This window comes from Carcharodon carcharias, chromosome 16, assembly GCF_017639515.1.
Source record: "Carcharodon carcharias isolate sCarCar2 chromosome 16, sCarCar2.pri, whole genome shotgun sequence".
NCBI lineage: Eukaryota > Metazoa > Chordata > Chondrichthyes > Lamniformes > Lamnidae > Carcharodon > Carcharodon carcharias.
In genome coordinates this window covers 88,107,432-88,132,392 of record NC_054482.1, presented here as the reverse complement: position 1 = coordinate 88,132,392, position 24,961 = coordinate 88,107,432, and the positions used below count along the sequence as shown (strand labels likewise).

Genomic DNA, 24,961 nt, shown 5'->3' with positions numbered 1-24,961 from the left:
CAGGCAGTTCTCAAAAAGATCAGATCAGAACAAATCTGGACCCAGGGATCTATGGAGAGGCTGGGAGAGAAAGGCAGCATTTAAATGTTCAAGCTTCTCTCATTTCGAATCTTGTCATCCTCAGATTCTCTGATCCAAAGAAGGGGGAGTCCAGAAATAAGATCAAACACCATCTTCTTCTGACGACCCTCAGATGAAGTTGGAGGAATATGAGGTGGAGCTTCGAAGGCTGTCTCTCACCTCATTTCCATGCCTGCTCTTGACCACAGATCTCCCCACTCTTAGCCATAGTAATACCCAGGACAACAGAAAGGGGCCACAGACCTGGCACCGTAGATCTCTGCCTGTATTTCCCATGCTTTCCTATTTCCCGGATGCACATCACAATAATTAGCCCCAAAATGCTGCAACCACAGAAGAAGCAGTTGGAGTGGAAATAATAAACTCCTTCTTTAAATAAACGACATTAGTAACTTAAAACTGGACTTTGCTTCAAACGATCACTGACACATAGGGTATTATATGGCAATATAATAACAAGGCATAAAAGGAAATTGGAGGAAGGTATCCTCTTACTATTGATATTTTCTGACATTGAATCAAGGGGCTTGAAATTCATCCTGAGAGATGGTGCAAAACGGGCAATAGTGGATTATGTTATAAGCAACACTGATATTCAGTTTCTGTGCAGTCAATGGAATGAAGCCTCAGGTGCTGCATATAATGAGCGGCTAATCTGATATCACCCTTTTTGTGCAGCCACCCAAGACTAATTTCCACCCCAAGATCTTTCAAATTCAATGATACCTAACAGAATCTGATGATCTAAATGGTGGAGAAGCAGATGACAGCACAATGCATGTCTTCTGGAGGTTTTTCATATTAGTTTATAGATTAGATTACCTGTAACATGTTCCAAATTAGTTAGAAAGTCTTGCAAGACTGATCCAAGAATGACACAGAGAAACTAGGCAAAACAACTTTCTTTAAAAATCATTACTCAGAGATGACATTCTCTGAATTCAGACATTACATTATCTGTGTAGCTCTCCTACTCCATAGGACACAGTGGAAATTAATTAACATATTAATATCGGTGTGAAATAAATAGTCGGCCACCAGAACAAGAACAATACGCTTAGAATCAAGCCGTGATTGTGGAAGTGTGATCATTCCAACAACACATCAAAAACAATTCAACGAACCTGCATGTTCAACACACGATACTTCTCATACAAGTTTTTTTTCCAAATTACCAACATGCGTGTGTACAGTCAGAGATATTCTCGGTATAGTTTGTAGTTTTTATTGTGTTGACAGATGAATAGCTTTGGTCTGTTACTGATCCCATTGTCTGCAATCCTGGAGCTTCAATTTCAATTGCTACACTGTATTCTCCAAGACAAAACATTGATTACATTTTTCTCATGAATGGTGAATCAAATAAAAACACGTCGACTGTTATTCTCTTTGATAATCTTAACAATTCCCCCACAATAGGGAAACTGTGTAACTACACCATTGTACACATGATTTTTTTTTCTGTATACTTCCAAAAGACCCTGGCTTCAAAGGTCTAACAAGCCACTTTAAGGCACTTTCACCGACATAGGTGATCCTAAATAATGGCTAAGCAGTCTTCACATTTCTCAGAAAATCCAAGACACCTTCTTGCGTGAGAAAGACTGTCTTTCCATTATTTTGGCAGCTGACTTCAAAAAGAGGTGGATTTTCCAAAACCCTCTTCCCTGCAATGACAACGTATGGGTAACCCAGACGGCTGGCATCTTTCAATCTCTTGCCTATAGTCAGATGACTGCGGTCATCCAACAGCACCTCTCCGCGAAGCTGTGGGACAGCATCTATTAAAGTATCATACAGTGTCTCCGAAAGATCCGTGATCAGTTCCTCCTTACTGCCTTTCTTAGGTGAAATGATGCAAACCTGGTAAGGGGCCAGGAGACTTGGCCAGCGAATGTCATCTTCAGTCGACAAAACCTCTATGGATGCAGCTAGTATTCGTGTGACCCCAAGGCCAAAGCAGCCCATCTCAGTTGCAATGGGCTTGTTCTCAGCGTTGGAATATGAGGCACCTAAAATATATGAATACTTGGTCCCAAGGTAAAAGGTATGACCCACCTCAATGCCTTTACTTTCTCTCAACTTTCCATGACACTGTGGACAGTTTGTTCCAGCATCCATTATTGCTTCGACATTGGCTGCAAAGTGGCAGTCAGAACACATTAAAAGGCGATCCTCCCCAATTTCTGCTGGCAGCTGAAACTCATGAGACATTTTACCGCCAATACTGCCTGTGTCTGCCTGCACCTTTACAAACTGCAATCCCAACCGTTCAAAGATGTGACTATAAGCATCAGAAACAAGGTTATAGGTCTCCATAGCAGCTTTCTCTGAGACATCGAACGTGTACATGTCCTTCATGTAGAACTCTCGTCCACGGAGCAAACCAAAACGTGGCTTTGGCTCATCTCGGAATTTCCTCGTCACTTGGTACAGCATCAATGGTAGCTGTTTATATGAGAGATTACCCTGCATGGCAATAAGCTCTGTCACCGCTTCCTCATGTGTTGGACTTAAACAGTATTCCATGTTATGCCTGTCCTTCAGTCTGAAGAGTTCCTTCCCCAGGAGGTCCCAACGTTCACTGGTCTTCCACAGACTCGCTGATGTGAGGCTGGGCATATTCACCTTCTGGCCCCCAATGGATTGCATTTCCTCATCAATCACACGGACAAGTTTCTCCATGGCTCGGACTGTAAACGATAGATAGTGAAAGCACCCTGTATTAGCTGGTTGAATGAGGCCTGCCTGAAGCATCAGTCTCTGGCTCTTGCAGCTAAGCTCATTGGACCGGCAACCCCCAATCACTCTGTTTTCGCGGAGATTCATAGGCTGAAACAGACGAGAGATCAATAGACGCTTGGACCTACCATGGTGATAATGGGACCTGTGTAAGTGTAAGAAGTCACAGAACATTCTGTTGAACACTCGTCTTGAATATGAATGGATTGCCATCTCCATTATAAGTCCAAGAAATAAATAGTTCTAGAAAGGAAAACAAACAATTTAAGTTGAAATCCATTCTGAAAACGCGGCATATTTTCAAAATCCACACAACACACAGTCTTCCCAATATTTAATTGGAGGAAATTTCTGCTGATCCAGTACTGGTTGTCCTACAAGCAGTCTGATAATTTGGCAATGATGGAGGAGTTGAGAGAGGTGGGTGAAGAGGTACAGCTGGATATTTGTGAAAACTAACAGTGCATTCGGATGATGCTGCTGAGGGGTAGCATGTAGATGAGAAGTAGGAGTGGGTGAAAAGATAGATCCTGGAGGAAATGGTGCAGGGAGCAGGAGGTAAGCCATTTCTGCTGTTTCTCTGTAGATAGATAAGTTAGAACCACGACAGCAGTTTCACCAAACAGTGGTGAAATGTTGGAGGATGGTATGGTCAACTGTGTCAAAGGCTGCACACAGTTCAGGAAGGACGAGGATCGATAATTTACTTTTGTCACAGTCACATACTATATCATTTCTGACTTTGATAAGAGCTGTTTTAGTTCTCTGGCAGGGTTGGAAAGCTGAATTTGAAGGTTTGAACATGGAATTGCAGAAAAAATAGGCACAGATTTGGAAGACGACAACACATTTATGGACTTTGGAGAGGAAAGGGAGGTTGGAGATGGGACGATAGTTTGCAAAGATTAGGGGGTCAAGGCTTTTTTTGAGGGTTGATGACAGCAGATTTAAAGGAGAGAGGTACAACACCTGAAGTGAAAGAGAACCTTTGGCAATATTGACTAATGTGGGGGCCAGGAGGGGAAGTTGGATTAAAGCAAAATACTGTGGATGCTGGAAAACTGAAACAAAAATTGAAAATGCTGGCAAAATTCAGCAGGTCTAACAGGATCTGTGGAAATAAAAACAGAGTTAACGTTTTGAGTCCATATGACTCTTCTTCAGAAGTTGGGTGTCAGCAGTTTCGTGAAAATCGGATCGAGGAAGCAGGATCTGGCTCTCAAGGACAAAATAAGCTTGCAGAGGGCATGAGGGAGATTGGAAAGAAACTAAAAAAAGATTCAGGGAGATGCGAGTTCAAGGAGATAGGAAGTTTGGCCCAATGGGCTAGTGGGAGAGAGGGTAAAGTGAGGGAGTTAAGGCTCAGACAAAATAAGCAAGCTTTCAGTCTGATTGAAATATGTTGAGCTAATGGCCCCAAGTATTGATGGTTTCTTTCAATATGGGTAAATGGCACCTCATGTAAATTCCAGATCTGTGTCCAAGACTGCAGGACAGGAAAGTAGAGACTCCAACACAGTCAAGTCAAGTGACTGATGCCAAACTCTTCCTTCCTCAGCTTGGCAAGACTGTGACTGACACTCCCCTCCTTCCCCCTCCCCTCCCTTCTTTCCCCCTCACTCCCCTCCTTCACCACCCCCTCACTCACTTCCATCACCCTCTTCCCCCTCACTCACCTCCTTCGCTATCCAACCGCCTCCAGTCTTCCTAATGCGCATGTGTCAGTTGCTGGAACGGATCGGCACTCGGCTCAGAACGCACCGACTCGCGAACCTCGGAAGCGCCTCAGCCAACAGCTGGCAAATGGCAGAGTTTTCGCAAACGTTTTAATTTACAGCTCTTTAGTTTTACTTCCCAAGGAGAAGTGCTGATGATTTTATGAGAAATGCATCACCCCATCCACCACATGTTGCAGGATGAATTGTTCATATAAACACAGCAATTTTGCTTTTTTCTCAAGTGTTTTCCCCTTACAAAAACACTATTGATTTAAAAACAGAAACTGCTGGAAATACTCAGCAACCATGGAGAGAAAGAGATTTAACGCTTCAAGTCTATGATCTTTTATCATAATTGCATTTGATTTATGCTGAAACTTGTACTGTGCCAGCAGATCACTCGGTTTAGCAATAAACTGTAGGGAAATTAGAGAAAAAATTCAAAAGGAAGTGAGGCTAGTCTTCTTGTCCAAAAATTGCAAACTGCTTTCTTCGAAGACATCAAATTCTGAACAGCATTTCAAACGGAGATAAGGCAAAACTTTACTTCCTATGCAGTGCATACACCTAGAGATTTATTTTCGGAAAATAGCCTGTAACTTGAAGAAAAGCGCTTTTAAGGGATAGATGCAAATAGACCGTGTGTCAGAGCATCATTTTCTCCAAAAGGCTAATCAAACATGTACCACAATGTGTGTGAAAAATTGACCTGATAGAGCCACAACAGATTCTCAATAGAACGATTTTACGATTAAAAAAAAAGATTGTTCGCGATTGTGAGAGGTGGTGCTTGATGTCAGGTGGCAGCGAGTGAACCTAATTTTGTGTATTTATATAGTATTTGAGAGACAATGATGAGTTGCGGCTCCCAGGGACGCACACTGAGACTAACATCAACTGCAGCTGAAAGACCATCAACTTGGTGAAAGATGCTCTTTGGTCTGCCTGAAACTTGTTGGTCTTCCAGTGTAAAGTGTTGTCCCTGACCGAGTGTTGCAGACTGGCACATTCCAAGGTCCAGAACTACGTGCTGAGGGATGCACTAAAACTTGGGGCAGCTGCTGCAATGGGGAAAAGTCACTGTCTAAGACCTTTCTGCCATAGCGTACCAAGGGGCTGGGAAATGTATAGACCCCTTGGGCTGTATGGCTCACAATCATTGTATGCATTGAATACTAATTGAATTATAATTGTATTGAACACCTCAGAGTGCAACATGATGCATGTTCATAACTCCAATCCCATTGCACTGTCTGACTGTTTATAATGACCATATTGAAATGACTGTAATATTCATTGATTGTATTGAAGCACTTCATGATCCATGTGTAAAAGTTAAATCTGATTGCACTTTTTGTAATGGCGATTTAGAAATGTTTTCTAATGTTCTTCCAGATATTTTATGAATAAAGTATATTTTTCTCAAAAAAAGTTGTTGGTCTTGGACAGGGCAGGCTATGCTGGGGTAGAGACAGTTATTCACCTCTTCTTGGAATGTGTCTTTGCCAGGAAGGTTTGGAGACAAATGCAGTGGTTTTTGTTGTGCTTCATCCCAAGCAACTGTTTGATACAGGACTCTGGGCTATTCCCAGGGACGCACACCAAGACAAACACCAACCGCAGCTGATGGATCATCAACTCGGTGAAAGATGCTCTTTGGTCTGCCCGAAATTTGTTGGTCTTCCAGTGCAAAGACAATGTTGCAGACTAGCACATTCCAAAGTCCAGGACTACATGCTGAGGGATGCACTAAAGCTTGGGGCAGCTGCCACAAAGGGTTCTGAAGAAGAATCATACAGACTCAAAACGTTAACTCTGCCTTTATTTCCACAGATACTGTCAGACCTGCTGAGTTTTTCAGCAATTTTTGTTTTTGCCACAAAGGCACAATGGGGAAAGGTTGCTGTCTAAGACCTTTCTGCCATAGTGCACTGAGGGACTGGAAATTGTATAGACCCCTCAAGCTGTATGACTCAGAAGGAATGTATGCAGTATTATAATTGTATTCAGCATTATAATTGTATTGAAGCACCTCAGATCTATGTGGAAAAGTTGAATATGATTGCACATTTTGTGATGGCCATTTAAAAATGCTTTGTAATATGCATCTCTAAACCCCCATGTCCCTGTTGCTGATGTGCTCACCTTGTACATCGACAAGGATGGGAACTGCTCTGAAGTCAAAGACAACCTTCAGGATTTGGACCAGAAAATGCCAGGTCAAGGTCACAGTCAAGATGGATGGTAAGGGAGCAATCCTCCATCCTCCTTCCAGCTTCAATATTTGGGGAAGTTGTGGCTACCTTATCTATGCTGGGTAGCCCAAACTTTATCGCTTATGTGGCAAATCTAGTCATGTGGCAGCCAACTGTAGCACCATCCTCTGCAAGAATTGCAAACAGGAAGGGCACCAGACAAAGGACTGCAAACAGACTAAGTGCTGTAACCTGTGTGGTGAGACAGGCCACCTCTACAAGACTTGCTCCTCGTTGGTTTTGGCAACCTGTGCATTAGTGAGGCAGCGTTTGGGGCAAGTAGATGAACTGGTCAGTGTCTCTACCGCCAAGGACACTTGCAAACCTCCACCCACCAAGGCCTCCAGTGAGCACAATGGGACAAAGGAGGAGACAGAGAGAGACAAGACAAAGGGAAACATTGAAGCAGCAGACTGCCAAACAACTGCACTGCCCCCTGAACCTCCCACTTCTCAGCAGAGTGAATCAATGGAGGATGATCCAGCAGACAATCAACTGGGGAGTTGGCAGCTGGTGAAGACGACCAAAAAGAAGGGGCTAAGAAGGGACCAAGCCACCTCGCAGATGAATGGCAAGAGTCATCTCCCATCTGACATGGATGACAAGGGCTGCAGCTCTTCAAATGAAGAAGGGCAAGGGCGGCATCAACAGAAGAAGCGGCAAAGCTCTAGGGAGCTGGAGGAGACACCCGAGCTCCAGAACATTAGAGACAATGAAGAGACCAGTGCACCCCAACTTGAAGAGGCCAGTGCACCCCAGCCCCAGGAAGCTTGGAGCAGTAAAGTGTCAGTGCACCCCAGCTCCGGGAAGTCGGGAGCAACAACGCCCCGGAAGGGGAATGGATTGGAGAGGCTTCTCCAACAGAGAATAACTCAAACCTCGCCCCTCGCATGAAGGCCCCAATGCCACCTGAGTGGAATATCTCCAATGGAGTGGTACAGGATGGTTTCTTCAGTCCATCCAAAGTGAGACAATTTGTGAACACTATGGGTATGCAGGAGCAGATCAAAGGTCTGAAACTCTCAAAGACAACAGGTTTGGTAAGCGGCAAAATGCTTTAAAAATGGGGATAAAGATTGTATCCATTAACATGCATAGCATTAAATCTAACGCACAATGTGTTGACCTGGTCATCAGATGTGAGGCATTCTCCGTGTTGCTGTACGTGGCGCAGGTCTGGCCCATTCCTCACTCCTGTGCGATGGCGATCACCCAAACCATCTTTCGCTTTACCTGGAGGTCAAAAATGGATCGTGTTTGCAGGGACATGATGTACAAGCCTCTAGCTAAAGAGGGAAAAAACGTGCCCTACATCGCCCTCCCCCGATGCCACCTTTGTGTGTGGCTGCACCAAGCTGTGTGTAGGCCCTCGGTACACAAACACCAATTGTCACTACGTGCTGAGGTTCTACCTGTCTCCGGTGTTGCGAAGGATGGGTCTGGCCACGCTGCCTCGGAACGCTCCAAGTAGTTGGACCGTGCCGTACCACCTGTCCTTAGTGGAAAAATTTGTGTAGAGAAACACCTTTGACCACAAGTCCATCAGGCAGTGGTCTGCACATAATGTCCTAGAGGTCTTGAGGGAAAAGGAGATGGTGGGTCCTGTCGGATGGTTCCCCAAGCAGATTGTCAAAGTCATTTGGCAGGATGCTTCATCGCCAGAACTTTCCAACAAGCACCAAGATGTAGCTTGGCTGGTGGTGAGAAAGGCTCTCCCTGTCAGATCCTTCCAACACACTAGGAGTCTCACCCCCTCCGCACATTGCCCTCAAGGTGGCTGTGGTGGGGACGAGACAGTTGTTCACCTCCTTGTGTAATGTGCCTTTGCAAAGAAGGTCTGGAGAGAGATGCAGTGGTTTTTGTCGAGGTTCATCCCGAGCCGTCCTGTGACACAGGACTCTGTGCTCTACAGGCTGTTCCCAGGGGCACACACCAAGACAAACATCAACTGCAGCTGGAGGATCATCAACTCAGTGAAAGAGGCTCTTTGGTCTGCCCGAAACATGTTGGTCTTCCTGGGCAAATAACTACATGCTAAGGGATGCACTAAAGCTTGGGGCAGCTGCTGTGAAGTGCACTGAGGGGCTGGGAATTGTATAGACCCCTCAGGCTGTATGACTCACAATGAATGTATGCAGTGAATGCTAAATGTATTAGAATTGTATTGAAGCACCTCAGAGTGCAACATGAGCTATGTAGATTACTTAAGTATCATTGCACTGTCAGAGGGTCTGTTATGGCCATTTTGAAATGTCTGTAATGTTTCTTTGATTGTATTGAAGCACCTCAGGGTGTGACATAATCTATGTAGAAAACTTAAATATTATTGTACTTTTTGTGATGGCCATTTTGAAATGTTTTGTAATGTTCTTTTAGATATTTTTTGAATAAAGTATATTTTCGAACAATAAAGGAGCCATTTGCAGACATTCCAAGGTCCAGCACTAGATGCTGAGGGATGCATTAAAGCATGGGGTAAAGGCGCAATGGAGAAATATTGCTGTCTAAAACCTTTCAGCATTTAGGGGCTGGGAATTCTATAGACCACCTTGGGCCGTATGACTTACATGTAATATTTATTGCATACATTCAATGTATCACATTTATACTGAAGTACTTCAGAGTGCATCATGATCTATGTAGACAACTTAAATATTATTGCACTGTGATGACCATTTTGAAATGTTTGCCATGTCCTTTCAGATATTTTATGAATAAAGTATATTTTTGCAACAAAAAAAAGAGCCAATTTACTGTTGAATGTGGACTATAAAATTCTGGCCAAGGTCACTGCGAATCAGGTCAAGTCTGCTCTGGAGTCAGTGATCCATTCTGACCAGACCTGAACCATAACTGGAAGAAAGATCTCCGATAGGCAATCATATCCCTGAGTAGCACAAGACTATGTATGGAATAGGGATGTGGACCACTGCCTCATCAGCCAGAGCCAGGAGAGGGCCTTTGACAGAGTATCACACACCTACATAAAGAATTTGCTCTCCAAAATGGGGTTTGGGGAGGTAATCCACAATTAGATCCAGCTGCCCTACACAAACATCAGGAGCACAGTTTCAATGTGTGGTAATCTGAAACTTTTCTGGAGTCAGGCATGGCTGCTATCTCTCCCCTGCCCTGTTCATGTGTTACATAGAACTTTTTGCTGAGTCCATCAAGAAGAATTTGAGTATGAGGAGTGATGATCCCCAGCAGCAGAGGCATGCAGGTCAAAGCCTCCAGGTACATGGATGACATCACCGTCTTCTGCTCGGATCCGCGGTCAGTGCTCTGACTGATGAGCATCTGCAACCAGTTTGAACTAGCCTTTGGTGCCAAGATAAACCGTGGCAAGAGTGAGGCCATTTTCTTTGGGAACTGGGCTGACTGACCCTTTGTCCCGTTCACAGTCAGGTCAGACTATCTGAAGGTGCTGGGCAAACGGTTCAGAGAGCCTAGGGCATGTGCCAAAAACTGGGAGGAGCGTATACCAAGATGAGGAGGAAACTGGGCATGTGGGACTGATGATCCCTCTCCATTGCTAGTAAGAACCTGGTCATCAGGTATGAAGCTCTCTTGGTGTTTCTATACGTGGCGCAGGGGTGGCCTATACCCTGATCCTGCATTACATTGGTCACTTGAGCCATCTTCTACTTCATCTGGAGGTCAAAGATGGATTGTGTCCACAGAGACAGCAAGTACAAAGCTCTGGATAGAGGAGGAAAAAACATACCAAATGACACCCTCATCCTGATGGCCACCTTTGTGTATGACTGCATCAAGCTCTGCCTAGACCCTTGGTATACAAACACTAAGTGTAGGTTCTGCTTGTCCCCGGTGTTGCGAAGGATGGGTCTAGCCATGCTGCCACGGAATGCTCAAAGTAGTTGGACCATGTCATATCAGCTGTCCCTCATGGAAAAATTTGTGCAGAGAAATACCTTTGACAACAAGTCCATCAGGCAGTGGTATGCATGTTTCATCCTCGAGATTGTGTGGGAAAAGGACATGATGGGATCCTGTTGCATGGTTCCCTGAACAGACAGTCAAAGTCAATTGGCAGAATGCCTCATCACCAAAACTTTCAAACAAGCACCAAGACCTAGCTTGGCTGGTGGTGAGAAGGTCATTCCCCATCAGATCTTTCATGCACGCCCGAGGTCTCTGCACCACCACAAGCTACCCTCAAATCAGCTGCGGTAGGGAAGAGATAATCATACACTTCCTTCTAGACTGTGCCTTTGCAAAGCAGGTCTGGAGAGATATGCAGTGACTTTTGTCAAGGTTCATCCCGAGCAGCTCCATGACATAGGACTGTGCTCTATGGGCTGTTCCCAGGGACACACACTGAGACAAACATCAACTGCAGCTAATGCTGGATGAACTGACTAAGGCCCGCAAGTCCTTCGAGTAGAGTAAAACTCCTGGAAGCGATGGCTTACTGGCTGAGTTATGTTTGGCTCTTTGGGACTGGATCAGCACAAATCTGCTAGAAGTGTACGGAAACATGTCAGAATTTATAAGGAAAGGCATCTTCACTCTCATCTACTAGCAAAAGTGGGAAAGGGAGGAAATTGGAAACTCATTTCACTGTTGAATGTATACTATTAAATTCTGTCCAAAGCCATTGCCAGTTAGGTCAAGTCTGCTCTAGAGTTGGTGATCCACCCTGACCAGACCTGCACTGTACCCGGCAGAAAGATCTCCGACATCTCCGATAGCCTCGCACTACTCAGGAACATGTATGAGATGGGGTGTGGAAACCTGCCTCACCAGCCTGGACCAGGAGAAAGTTTTTTACAGTGTATTGCACACCTATGTGGATGTGCTCTCCAAAATGGGTTTGGGGTCAGGGGGGGGAATACGTAACTGGATTAAACTGCTCTACAAAACATCTCTTGTGCATTTTCAATCAATGAGTGGGAATCAGAAAGCTTTCCAATTAAATCTAGAGTCAGGCAGGGCTGCCCTCCCCGTCCTTTTTATGTGTTGGATAGAATCCTTTGTTGAGTCCATCAAGAAGAATCCGCACATAAGAGGAGTGACGTTCCCAGGCAGTGGAGGCACTCAGGTCAAAGCCTCCCTGTACATTGACGATGTCACTGTCTTCAGATCCACTGTCGTTGCGCACACTGATCAACATTTGTGACCAGTTCCGACTGGCCTCGGGAGCCAAGGTAAATCGTGGCAAGAGCGAGGCCAATCTTTTGTCCCCTTCAGATGGCCTTAAGATGCTGGGGAAATGGTTCAGAGGGACCAAGCATGTGCTAGAAACTGGAAGGAGCGAGTAGCTATGGTCAAACAAAAATTGGGCATGTGGGAGCGTTGCTCCCTGTCCATTGCGAGTAAGAACCTGGTCATCAGGTGTAAGGCACTCTCAGTGTCGCTGTACGTGGTGCAGGTCTGGCCCATTCCTCATTCCTGTGCAGTGGCAATAACCCGAGCCATTTCTCGCTTTATCTGGAGGTCAAAATGGATTGTGTTCGTAAGGATACCATGTACAAACCTTTATATAAGGGGAGAAAAAAACGTCCCCAACATCACACTCATCATGATGGTCACCTTTGTGTGTGGCTGCATCAAGCTTTGTGTAGACCCTCAGTACACAAAAAACAGGTGTCACTACATGCTAAGGAACACCTGTTCCCGGTGTTGCAAAGGATGGGTCTGGACACATTGCCACGGAACGCTCCAAGTAGTTGGACTGTGCCGTACCACCTGTCTCTCATGGAAAAGTTTATGCAGAGAACCACCTTTGACCACAAGTCCATCAGGCAGTGGTCTTCTTGCAACATCCTAGAGACTCTGTGGGAAAAGGGGATGGTGGACCTTATCGGATGATTCCTGAGCAGACAGTCAAAGTCACTTCACAGAACGTCTCAATGCCAGAACTTTCAAACAAGCACCAAGACATAGTTTGGCTGGTGGTGAGAAAAGCCCTCCCCGTCAGATCCTTCCTACACCCTGAGTCTCACATGCTCCATATGTTGCCTTTGAGGCAGCTGTGGTGGGGAAGAGACTGTTCTCCACTTCCTACCCCCTTGTAGAATGTGTCTTTGCAAGGAAGGTTTGGAGAGATGTGCAGTGGTTTTTGTCGAGGTTCATCCCGAACAGCTCTGTGACACAGGACTCTGTGCTCTATGGGCTGTTCCCAGGTTCGCACACCGAGACAAAACATCAGTTGCAGCTGGAGGATCATTAACTCGGTGAAAGATGCTCTTTGGTCCGCCAGAAACTGTTCCCTGGTTAACTCATGGCAAGGCTAGAACATTGCACTTGAGGTGCGCTGGCACCTGCGATGTCCCCAGATGTAAAATACTCAACTGCAAAATTTGTGTAGTGAGGGATTGTGTTCGTGATCTGCCCTGATTTATAAAATCAAAATCAGAGCTGTAATACCAGTCCCTTGTGATGTCCAACAGTGGGAGCATTCAACACTCTAGCATAAAACAGCTAATAAATTACATGACTTCGCCACCAGGTCATCCAACCTTTGCAATTCATCTGCAGCTGTATTTCAAAAGCTATGTCTCTTTCTATACCTTTCCCACCCAAAAATTAACCTACTCCCACATTATGCCTCCCTGCAATTATTCCCTAACCCCTGCAATTGTCACTATGCAATTATTCCTTCCATACATAATTTATTTCCCTGTCTGCAATTCCCACCACCCCCCAACATTTTCTCAACATTCTCCCACAGAGTTGTGTGGAATTTCTCAGTCATACAAGACTGCGTCTCTGTTTCTATGTTTGCAAAAATGGGCTCAGCTAATGTTCGGGCTTTGGATGTGAAAGCTATCAGTTTTCCCTCTTGTACCAGGACTGGTCCCAGTTTCTTGAAATTTGCAGAGTTTCTTGAAACTCTTTTGTGACTGTGAACACTAGTATTCAACAACATCTTTCAGCTTTCATCTGAGTGTTCGGACATGTGAGGTATGAAAGATCTCAAGGGATCAAGTCAAGGGAACAGCTTAACCTTTTCTTGTTCCTTGGAGCTTCCATCCCAGAGCTAGCTGCAACTTTTCCAGGGCTCAGCTCTTCTATTCAGGTGTGTACACCATTCCAAAGAACTAGACTTCTGTCACCTCCACAATACATTTATCTGGGTTTAGCTTCCACCTTTCCTGGTTCTCTCCATGGCTTCATGTAGATGGTGATCATGATCTTTTCTGTCTCCATCATAGATCTGGATACCATCAGCTATGCGACTGCTTCTTTGCATCCCCTTTATGCCTTGCCTACTTACTGCTGGAACATGTCCTGGCTCACTTTAAGGCCAAAAAGTAGACACAGGAATTTGTACCGACCAAAGGATATGTTGAGTACTGTCAACAGTGAAGATTCTTCATCAAGCTTCATGCTCCAGTAGCCACTTATGGCTTCAAGCTTGCTGAAAACCTTTGCACTGACAGTGCTGGCACGATCTCTTCCAGTGTTTGAATAGGGCGGTGATTTCTCTTTATTGCTTGTTTAAGATCTTTGGGAGCCGGGCAAATTCTCTCTCACCACAATGGAATTGACCCAATCTGTAGGCTTTGGGGATCACCTCCTTTCTTCCATCTCTTGGGAGCTTTCTTTCAAGCTTTCCTTTCATTTCTATTGGTACTTTATGTGAGGGATGAATCACTGGTTTCATCGTTGGGTCAATAGTGATGTGATACTCAAAACCTTCAAAGCATCCAACCATCTCATCGAAACACTCTGAATACAATTGTATCAGATCTTCCTTGCTTCTGATCAGAGGGAGTTTATCAATAGGTGAACTATCTGCAATCCTTAGTGTCGCTTCCTTCATCTCATGGTTTACTGAAATAAGCTACAGCTCTTTGCAACTGCTCAACCCCAGGATAGCAGGGCCACCTATGTCAGTGACATAAAACATAGTGTTAACCTTTTTTCCTTTGCGTGTCCCTCCAATTTGGATCATTCCTGGCTGTCGAATCTCAGTTTCTCCATTTGTTATTAGCACGGTGTTGCTCAGTTTAAGGGCACCTTTCCTTGAACTACCTTTTACTTTTAAATTTTTAGGAAAGATCTTCAGGTATAGTCTGAGTAAGATGATGTTACTCTATGCTCTGGTACCAAGCTTTAGCTTCAGACTTACGATTGTGGGCTTATTTCTCTTTCTGATCTGAATGGTTGAGAGATTTTCTTTTCTCTGGAAACTATCACATCCAGCCATTTCATGCAGTTTAATGATTCCCATAAGACATGGAAGAGGAAGGCCATTCTGCCCAATGAGTCTGCTCCACCTTTCAATGAGATCATGGCTGATCTGATGACCCTCAACTCCATTTTCCTGCCTTTTCCCCATAACCCTTGATTCCCTTACTGAGTAAAAATCTGTCTACCTCAGCTTTGAATATACTTAACAACCCAGCCTCTAAAGTCCTCTGCGATAAAGAATTCTGCAGATTCACTACCCTCAGAAGAAATTCCCCATCATCTCTGTCTTATATGGGCGACCCCTTACTCTGAGATTATGCCCTCTGGTCCTAGGCTCTCCCACAAAGGGAAACAACCTCTCAGCATCTACCCTGTCAAGCCCCCTAAGAATCCTATAGGTTTCAATAAGGTCACCTCTCATTCTTCTAATCTCCAATGAGTACAGACCCAAACTACTCAATCTCTCCTCATAAGAAAATTCCTCCATACCTGGAATCAACTTAGTGAACCTTCTCTGGACTGCCTCTGATGCTAGTATATCTTTCCTTAGATAAGAGGATCAAAACTGTTCATAGTATTCTAGGTGTGGTCTAACAAGTGCCTTGTATCGTCTTAGCAAGACTTCCCTAATTTTATACTCTATCCCTTTGAAATAAAGGCCAACATTCCATTTGCTGTCCCTATTACCTGCTAAACTTGTATGCTAGCATTTTGGGTTTCATGCACGAGGACTCCCAAATCCCTCTACTGTAACTTTCTGCAGTCATTCTCCATTTAAATAATATTCAGCTCCTCTATTCTTCCTGCCAAAATGCATAACCTCACATTTTCCCACATTATATTCCATCTGCCAAGTTTTTGCCCACTCATTTAATCTGTTTATATCCCTCTGTAGACTCTGTGTCATCCTCATCACTTGCCTTCCCACCTATTTTTGAGTCATCTGCAAACTTGGCGATAGTACATTCACTTCCCCCATCCATTTCATTAATATATTTGGAAATAATTGTGGCCCCAGCACTGATCCTTTGGCACCATACTAGTTACAGGTTGCCATCCTAAAAATGCCCCCCCTTATCCCAACTCTGTCTTCTACTAGTTAGCCAGTCCTCTATCCATGCTAATATACTATCCCCAACACCATGGGCTCTTACCTTAAGTAGGCTTATATGCGGTACCTTTTCAAACGCCTTTTGGAAATCCAAATATATTACATCTACTGGTTCCCCTTTATCTATTCTGCTTGTTACCTCCTCAAATAATTCCAATAAATTTGTCAGGCATGATTTCCCCTTCATGAAGCTATGCTGACTCAGCTTGATTATATTATGCATTTCTAAATGCTCTGCTATTGCATCCTTTATAATAGACATTTTCCGAATGATGGATGTTAGGTAACTATAGGCAGTTAGCTTGTTTTTTGTCTCCCTCCCTTTTTGAAAAAGGGCATGACATTGGCAGTTTTCCAATCTTCTGGGACTTTTCCAGGATCTAAGGATTCTTGGAAGATTACTACCAGCACATCCACTATTTGTTTAGCTACTTTCTTTAATACCCTAGGATGCAACCCATCAGGGCTAGGGGACTTAGCAGCCTTTAGCCCCATTAGTTTCCTTAGTACTTTTTATCTTGTGATAGTTATTGTATTTATTTCCTCCCTCGCTTTTGTCCCTTGATTGTTTAGTATTTTTGGAATGCTATTAGTGTCTTCTACCATGAAGACTGATGCAAAGTATTTATTCAACTCCTCTTCCATTTCCTGGTTCCCCATTATTTCCCCAGCCTCATTCAATTAGGGGCCCTATGTTTGCTTTGGCCTCTCTCTTCCTTTTTATATATTTAAAGAAGCTCTTACTGTCCGTTTTTATATTACTTGCTAGTTTACCTTTTTACCCTCAAAGTTAATTTTCTCCCCCTATTATTTTTTGGTTATCTTTTGTTGGTTTGTAAAACTTTCCCAATCCTCTGGCTTACCACTAATCTTTGCCACATTGTATGTTTTTTCTTTCAATTTGATACTATCCTTAATGTCCTTGGTTAACCATGGTTGGCTTATCCCCTTCCTAGAATTCTTCTTTCTCACTGGGTTATATCTTTGTTGTGAGTCATGAACTATGTTCTTAAATGGCTGCTATTGTTCATCAACTGTCTTTTCTGCTAAACTCCTTTCCCAGTGTACTCCCCAACTCTGCCCTCATTCCTTTGTAATTACCGTTATTTAGTTTTAGGACAGTTGTTTCTGACCCAAGTTTGTCACTCTCAAACTGAATGATGGCCACTGTTTCCAGTGGATCTTTTACTTTGAGATCATTTATTAAAACTGCCTCTTTACACATTACCAGATCTAAAATAGATTGATCCCTGGTTTGATCCACAACATATTGTTCTAGGAAACTGTCCCGAATACTCTTTATGAATTATTGTTCATGGCTACCTCTGCCAATTTGATTTTCCCAGTCTACATGAAGATTAAAGTCACCCATGATTAATGTACTGCTTTTCTTACGTGCCCTCATTATCTCCTGATTTATTCACTGTCCTATAGTATAGTTACTGGTATGGGGGCCGATGGACTACACCCACTAGTGTCTTCTTCCCCTTGTTATTTCTTACCTCCACCCATATAGATTCTACATCTTCCAATCCAAGATTATTTCTTGCTCTCGTACTAACAAAGCTACCCCACCATCCCTTCCTTCCTGCCTCCCTTTTCGAAAAGTCACGTGCCCCTGAATGAATGGTTCCCAGCTTTTATCTCTTTGTAACCACATCTCCATAATGGCTATAAGATCGTAGCCATTAACCCCTATTTGTGCTGTTAATTCATTTATTTTGTTCCGAATACTACATGCATTTAAGTATAGAGCCATTAATTTTGCCTTTTTACCATTTTTTCCCCTTTGACCATATTTGTAGCATTTTTAAAAATGTTTCTACACTCCGTCCCTTCCTGTCACACTCTGGGTATCGATACCTAAATAGCTGCCCTGCAATGCTGCCATATCCTTTTGCTTTATAAGCCGATGTATCCCCTCTCCAGAACTCTCCTTCTCCCATCCACCTCCCCCTTCTCCCCCCCCCCCCCATTTAGTTTAAAGCTCCATCCACAGCCCTAGTTATTCAATTCACCAGGACACTGGTCCCAGCATGGTGCAAGTGAACCCTGTCCCACTGGAACAGCTCCCTTCTACCCCAGTACTTGTGCCAGTGCCACATGAACTTAAGCCCATTCCACCCACACCATCTTTGAGCTGCACATTTAACTCCTTGACTTTATTTACCTTATGCCAGTTTGCCCGTGGCTCAGGTAGTAATCCCAAGGTTACTACCTTGGAGTTTCTGCTTTTTAATTTAGCTCCTAACTGTTCAAATTGTTTCAGCAGAACTTCCTTTCTTGTCCTATCAATTTAGTTGGTACCAACATGAACGACGACAACTGGATCCCTCCCCTCTCACTCCAAGTTCCTCTCCAGCCTGGAGGAGATGTTCTTAACCCTTGCACAGGGTAGGTACCACAGCCTTCGGGACTCAGGCTCATGGTTGCAGAGAACAGTATCTATCCCCTTAATTATACCGTCCCCTACCACTACTATGTTCTGATTTCCTCCCCCCATTTGAATGGCTCCTTGTACCGCATTGCTGTGGCTAGTTCGCTCATCCCCCCTGCAGACCCTGCTGTTGTCCATTCAACCTGCAAGAACCTCATGACTGTTGAACTAGGCCAAGGATCCTCAAATGCTATCCCCTTGTTCCCCGTCCCTGCTTCATCTGCAGTCACACCCTCCTGTCCTTGATCACAGACCAAATTTGAATTACCTAATCTGAGGGCTATGACCACCTCATGGAGCAAAGTATCCAGATAACTTTCCCCCTCCTTGATGTGGTGCAATGGCTGCCACTCAGACACCAGCTCCTTAACTCGGATCTGAAGTTCTTCGAGCTGCAGACACTGCAGGCACTTACTACAGATGTGTTTGCTCTGGATCACCTTGGTGCCCAACAGCTCTTGCATTCTGCAACAGCAACACATCACCAGCCCTGCCATCGCTGTTGTATTTAATTTAATTACTTAATCAGTTACTCTATATCCCCACTCTTTACACTTCATTTTAAAGTTTTTTTTAAGCACACCAGTATTGATCTTAAGCTATTTTTATGTATAAGAAAAGAGAAAAAAAATGAAAAGGCAACGACACATAAACACAAACTAAAGAGCTTACTTTTACTTTAAGGCTAGAAATACTCAAATCAGCTACTCTCCATGATCATGTCTATTGTTCTCCAAATCATTGTCATCTTCCAGGGTATGGATGTTTTGGTTTATTTTACTTCTCATTTGCTTTGTTGTTCTCTCTCGTCATTTGCCATCTTCTTTCTTCGTTTTGCACATCTTTTCCCATTGATTGGGCTTTCTGCAGTTGATCCATATGTGGGACATTTCCTTCTGTCTGTAAAGTGCCTAGTCGGAAGATGAGGTGCTGTTCCTCCAGTTTGCGTTGGGCTTCCGGACTGAATATTGAATTCAACAACTTTAGATCTTGAACTCCCTCCTCCATCCCCACCCCCTTTCTGTTTCTTCTCCCTTCCTTTTGTTTTTTCCAATAATTTATATAGATTTTTCTTTTCTTTTCCCACCTATTTCCATTATTTTTAAATCTTTTATGCCCTACTAGTTTTTCCACCCCACCCCCACTACAGCTGTACTTTGAGTGCCCTGCCATCCATTCTTAATTAGCACATTCGTTTAGATAATATCACCACCTTCAACACCTCTGTGTTCTTTTGTTCTTTTGTCTGTGACATCTTTTGATTATCTGCTCCTATCACTGCTTGCTTGTCCCTACAACCACACCACCCACCCCCCACTTCTCTCCCCCCTCAACCCCCGCCACGCCCCTCCTCCCCCCCTCCCCCCCGCCCCCCCACCTTAAACCAGCTTATATTTCACCCCTCTCCTTATATTCACTCAATTCTGTAGAAGGGTCATGAGGACTCGAAACGTCAACTCTTTTCTTCTCTGCCGATGCTGCCAGACCTGCTGAGTTTTTCCAGGTAATTCTGTTTTTGTTTTGGATTTCCAGCATCTGCATTTTTTTTTGTTTTTTACTTCTGACCTACCACCCAGCTTTGTGCAATTAGGCTTTTTCTTTAAGTTTGAGGCTATTTTTAACTTTTAGTTAACCACAATGGTGGGCATGTAGGCCACTCCCACTAGTGACTTCTTTCCCCTACTATTCCTCATCTCCACTCATACCAATTCTATACCCTGATCTCCTGAACCAAATTCTAAAGATTCCACCAGTGCCATCCTTGATCAAAAGTGCTACTGCTTCACCTTTACCTAGCTTCCTATTCTTCTTCATATACCTGTCAATATTCAGGACCTAACCCTTGTCGTCCTGCAGCCATGTTTCTGTAAAGGCTATCAGATCATTTATTGACTTCAATGTGCACCGTCAATTTGTTATGAATGCTACGTGCATTCAGACAGAGCCATTAGTTTTGTCTTCGTTATCTTTGTAACATCTAGCCTTGACTATTGCTGTATTCTTAGGTTTTATCTATCCCTTCCTGCTATTCCATGACCCTCATTTCCTTTTTTACTATTATCATGTCCTGCCTTGAATCTAACCCTTGATTTGTCACACATACCCAAGCTTGATCTCTCACCCCCTTGTTTAATTTAAACCTCTCTCTACCTCCCTAGTTATACAATTTGAATAACACATTGCAGCACGGTTCAGGTGTAGACCATCCCAATGGTACAACCCCCACTTTCCCCAGTTCTGGTGCCAGTGCCCATGAACCAGAACACACTTCTCCCACACCAGCCTGAGCCATGCATTCATCTCTCTAATCTTATTTACCCTATGCCAATTTGCATGTGACTCAGGTAATAATCCAGAGATTATCACCTTTGAAGGTTCTGCTCAATTTGGTACCTAGCTTTTCATCCACTTTGAACACCTCACTTTTGTCCACACAGGCCCTCAAACCTGTTTGACATTTGCAAAGTTCAAGGCTCCTCCACTACTGTCTGCTTGGTCCCATTACCGCCTCAGTCACTGTCATATCCTCACTGCTGACCAAAACAGACGACCCTATTGTTAGAGGCATGATGATCTTCTGGAACAAGGTGTCCAGGTATTTCTCCCCCTCCCTTGTTACGCAGTGTCTGCAGTTTGGCTTCCAGATCAATAATCCGAATCTGGAATTCCTCTATCTGCTTACATTTTCCATAAACATGTACATCATGGATGGCCTTGGCATCCAAAAGCACCCACATTCCACAGTTGCAACATAAGCAGCAATGGCAGGACAGGTGTCATGTTATTTAGTTAACCTCATTTAATTACCCATCAAATTAACTTAGAATAATTCTTATGTATACTCCGCCTCTTTCCCCCATGCACTGAATTCCCACATGAACATATTTCACTACTTAGTCTCCATCTCACTCTCAAATAGTCACCTGTCTCCTCATGCACCCTTTATTAATCATGTGGTTCAAAAATCTTGTCTCCTTTACCAACCTTCTAATGAATCACAAGCTAGTTTCTTACTGCTACAATATTTACCACCACTGCTTTCAGGTGATGATAGAACTGCCATTCTAGACAGTTCTGTTTAACAAGCTAACCTAACTTACTTGAAGGTTAGTACTACACCAGATCTTGATTCTTAATCTATAGGTTAAACCTGAAAAGGACTTATCAGGATTTACCATGTGACCCTAATTTTCTACTCACTTGGTCTCTGTCTCTGTCTCACTCTGGCATAGTTACCCATCTCCTCACATGCCTACTTTGGTTAGTTCTGCCTTCATGCCCTTGTTTAAGTTTAAGATACTAGTCTTGGACCAACTCTTCCCCTTTCAAACTGGATGTAAAGTTCAATCATATGATGATCACTGCTACCTAGGGACACCTTCAGTATGAGGTCATTGATTAATCATCTCATTGCCAATACCAGGTCTAGTATAGCCTGCTCTCTGGTCGGCACCAGAACGTGCTGTTCTAAGAAACTATCCCGAAAACATTCTATTAACTCTTCATCAAGGTTACCTTTGTCCATCTGATTTTTCTAATCTATATGCAGATTAAAATCCTCCATGATTATCGTTGTACGAGCTCCATTATTTTTTCCCTTACACTCCGTTATACTATGTGGTTACTGTTAGGGGGCCTGTACATCACTACCACAAGTGACTTCTTGCCTTTATCATTTTTCATCTCTGGAAAACTACTGCTACATACTTGTTTCCTGAACTTAGCTCATCCCCCTCTATTGTGCTAATGCTATTAATTAACAAAGCCACCCTGCCAACTTTTCCTAACTCTTTGTCCTTCCTAAAGGCCTTCAATATTCATGTGTCAATGTCACCCTGCAGTGATATCTTTGTAATGATTGTGCTTATTTTTACTGGCGCTCTCAGTTCATCTTTGTTTTGAATGCTATGTGCATTAAGATACATAGCCTTCAGTTTTTTTGTTATTATTTTTTATTATTTTTGTAACCTCTAGCTTTATCTGGTCTACCCTTAGAATGGTACACTGTCCCTTCCTATTACTGTCTGCTTATCATTTCCCATTTTAATGCCTCTCTTGCCTTCTCTACTCTTTGGTTTACCACATTTTTCCAAATTTGATCCTTTGCCCCCACAATTTAGTTTAAAACCCTCTCTATTTCCCCTGTAATGCAGTTCTCTAGAACCCTGGTCAGGTGTAGACCATTCCAATGGTACAGCCCCCACTTTCCCCTGTACTGGTGCCAGTACCCCATGAACCAGAATCCACTTCTACTACACCAGTCTTTGAGCCAGGCATTCATTTCTAACTTTATTTGTCCTATGCCAATTTGAGAAGTGTCTCTTTTAGAATTGTATGTTATGCAGAAGATTTATTTTCTGCAGGATATGGGATCTTCTCCCGCATGGCAGTAAGTTTTTATTTACTGATTTTTCAAACATTTGAGCAGTTTTATACATGTGTAAATATTTTGATCTGTATAGTAATGCTACAGATAAAAGCATACAACTCAAAACACAAAAATAACCTTCATACCTTACACAATGATTATAGATCAAGAGCACTTAAGCAGCAGGTGGTGGCAGCGTAGTGGTAATGTCACTAGGTGACTAATCCAGAGGCCCAGGGCTAATGCTCTGGGGACAGGAGTTGAAATCCCATCACAGCTGGTGGAATTTAAATTCAATTAATAAAATCTGAAATTAAAAGCTGACCCCATGTAAAAACCCATCTGGCTCACTAATACCCTTTAGGAAAGGAAATGTGCCATACATACCTGGTCTGACTCCAGGCAATTAAGGATGGGCAACAAATGTTGGCCTTGTCAGCAAAGCTCACATCCCATAAAAAAAAATCAGAAGGCTCACTTGACTGATTCCTGGAATAAAAGGGGTTCTCTTATGAGGACAGGTTGGATCCATATCCACTGGAGTTTAAATGAATGAGAGCTGAACTTATTGAAACAGGATCCTGGGGGACTTGACAGAGTGGATGTGGAGAGGATATTTCACCTTGTGGGAGAGACCAGAACTAGGAGACATAACTTAAAAATAAGGGGCCTTCCATTTAAGATGGAGATGAGAACTTTTTTCTCTTAAAGGGTCGAAACTGTAATTCTTCCCGAGAGTGGTAGAGGCAGGGTCATTGAATATTTGTAAGGCAGTGCTAGATAGATTCTTGACTAACAAGTAACAAGGGAATCAAAGGCAGGACAGTGGTGTTGAGGACACAATCAGGTCAACAATGATGTTATTGAATGGCAGAGCAGGCTTGAGGGGCCTACTGCTGCTCTTAATTCATATGTTCATATATTTAATGAGAGATTCGTTAGAGCCTATATTGGGACCAAATAGCGAGCATCAGGCTAGAAGATGGACAATCATACATTTCAAATTGAGAGGAGTACAACAAGGCTGTGTACTGTCATTGAATCATTTTAATCTATACACAGAACAAATATTCAGAGGATTAGATATATTTCCTGGGGTAAAAATTGGAGGTATCAAAATATTGGAAGTATCAAATTGAAAGAAAAGACATACAATGTGGCAAAGATTTGTGGTAAGTCAGAGGATTGGGAAAGTTTTAAAAACAAAAGATGACCCAAAAAAGAGGGAGAAAATAAATTGAGTAAACTAGCAAATAATATAAAAAGACAGTAAGAGCTTCTTTAAATATATAAAAAGGAAGAGAGGGGCCAAAGTGAACATAGGCCCCTTAGAGATTGAGGCTGGGGAAATAAAAATAGAGGAACCAGGACATGGCAGAGGAGTCGAATAAATATTTTACATCAGTCTTCATGGTAGAAGACACTAATAGCAATCCAAAAATACTAAATAATCAAGGGGCAAGGGGGGTTGGGGTTGTGTGGGTGGAAGCAGTGGGAGGAGATAAATACCATAACCATCTCTAGAAAAAAAGTACTAGGGAAACTAATAGGGCTAAAGGCCGATAAGTCTTCTGGACCTGATGGGTTGCATTCTAGGATATTAAAGAAAGTAGCTACAGAGATAGTGGAGGCACTGATAGTAATCTTCCAAGAATCCTTACATTCTGGAAAAGTCCCAGAAGATTAGAAAACTGCCAATGTAATGTCCTTATTCAAAAAAGTGTGGGTGACAAAAAAAAACAGTTAACTATAGGCCTGTTAGCTTAACATCCATCATTGGGAGAATGTCTATTATAAAAGGATGTAATAGCAGAGCATTTAGAAATGCTTAACATAATCAAGGAGAGTCAGCTTGGCTTCATGAAGGGGAAATCATGCCTGACAAATTTATTGGAATTATTTGAGATGATAACAAGCAAGATAGATAAAAGGGCACCAGTAGATGTAATTTATTTGGATTTCCAAAAGGCATTTGTTAAGGTACTGCACATAAGGCTACTTAATAAGATAAGAGCATGTGTTGGGAGTAGTATATTAGTATGGATAGAGGATTGGCTAACTAATAGGCAGTTGGGATAAGGGAGG

The 24,961-nt window shown here is 43.2% G+C and overlaps 2 protein-coding genes across 3 annotated transcripts in view; both read right to left on the bottom strand.

Moving 5' to 3' along the window:
• Positions 1-968: 968 nt before the first annotated feature.
• The window catches only part of pars2 (prolyl-tRNA synthetase 2, mitochondrial), a 77,679-nt gene continuing 53,686 nt past the window's right edge, over positions 969-24,961 (bottom strand). The window contains exons 1-2 of one of the 2 annotated variants that reach the window (XM_041208293.1): positions 4,500-4,562; positions 969-3,066 (exon numbers count right to left, since the gene is read on the bottom strand). In XM_041208293.1, coding sequence (XP_041064227.1) covers positions 1,630-3,066; positions 4,500-4,541 — 1,479 coding nt within the window. In that variant the 5' untranslated portion in view covers positions 4,542-4,562 and the 3' untranslated portion in view covers positions 969-1,629. Of the gene's footprint in view, positions 3,067-4,499; positions 4,563-24,961 lie in introns of those variants that run through there. The other variant, XM_041208292.1, reaches the window with a different exon arrangement.
• ttc22 (tetratricopeptide repeat domain 22) overlaps positions 7,923-24,961 on the bottom strand; it is a 90,611-nt gene continuing 73,572 nt past the window's right edge. The window contains exon 7 of the mRNA XM_041208290.1: positions 7,923-8,029. Coding sequence (XP_041064224.1) covers positions 7,985-8,029 — 45 coding nt within the window. The 3' untranslated portion in view covers positions 7,923-7,984. The remainder of the gene's footprint in view (positions 8,030-24,961) is intronic.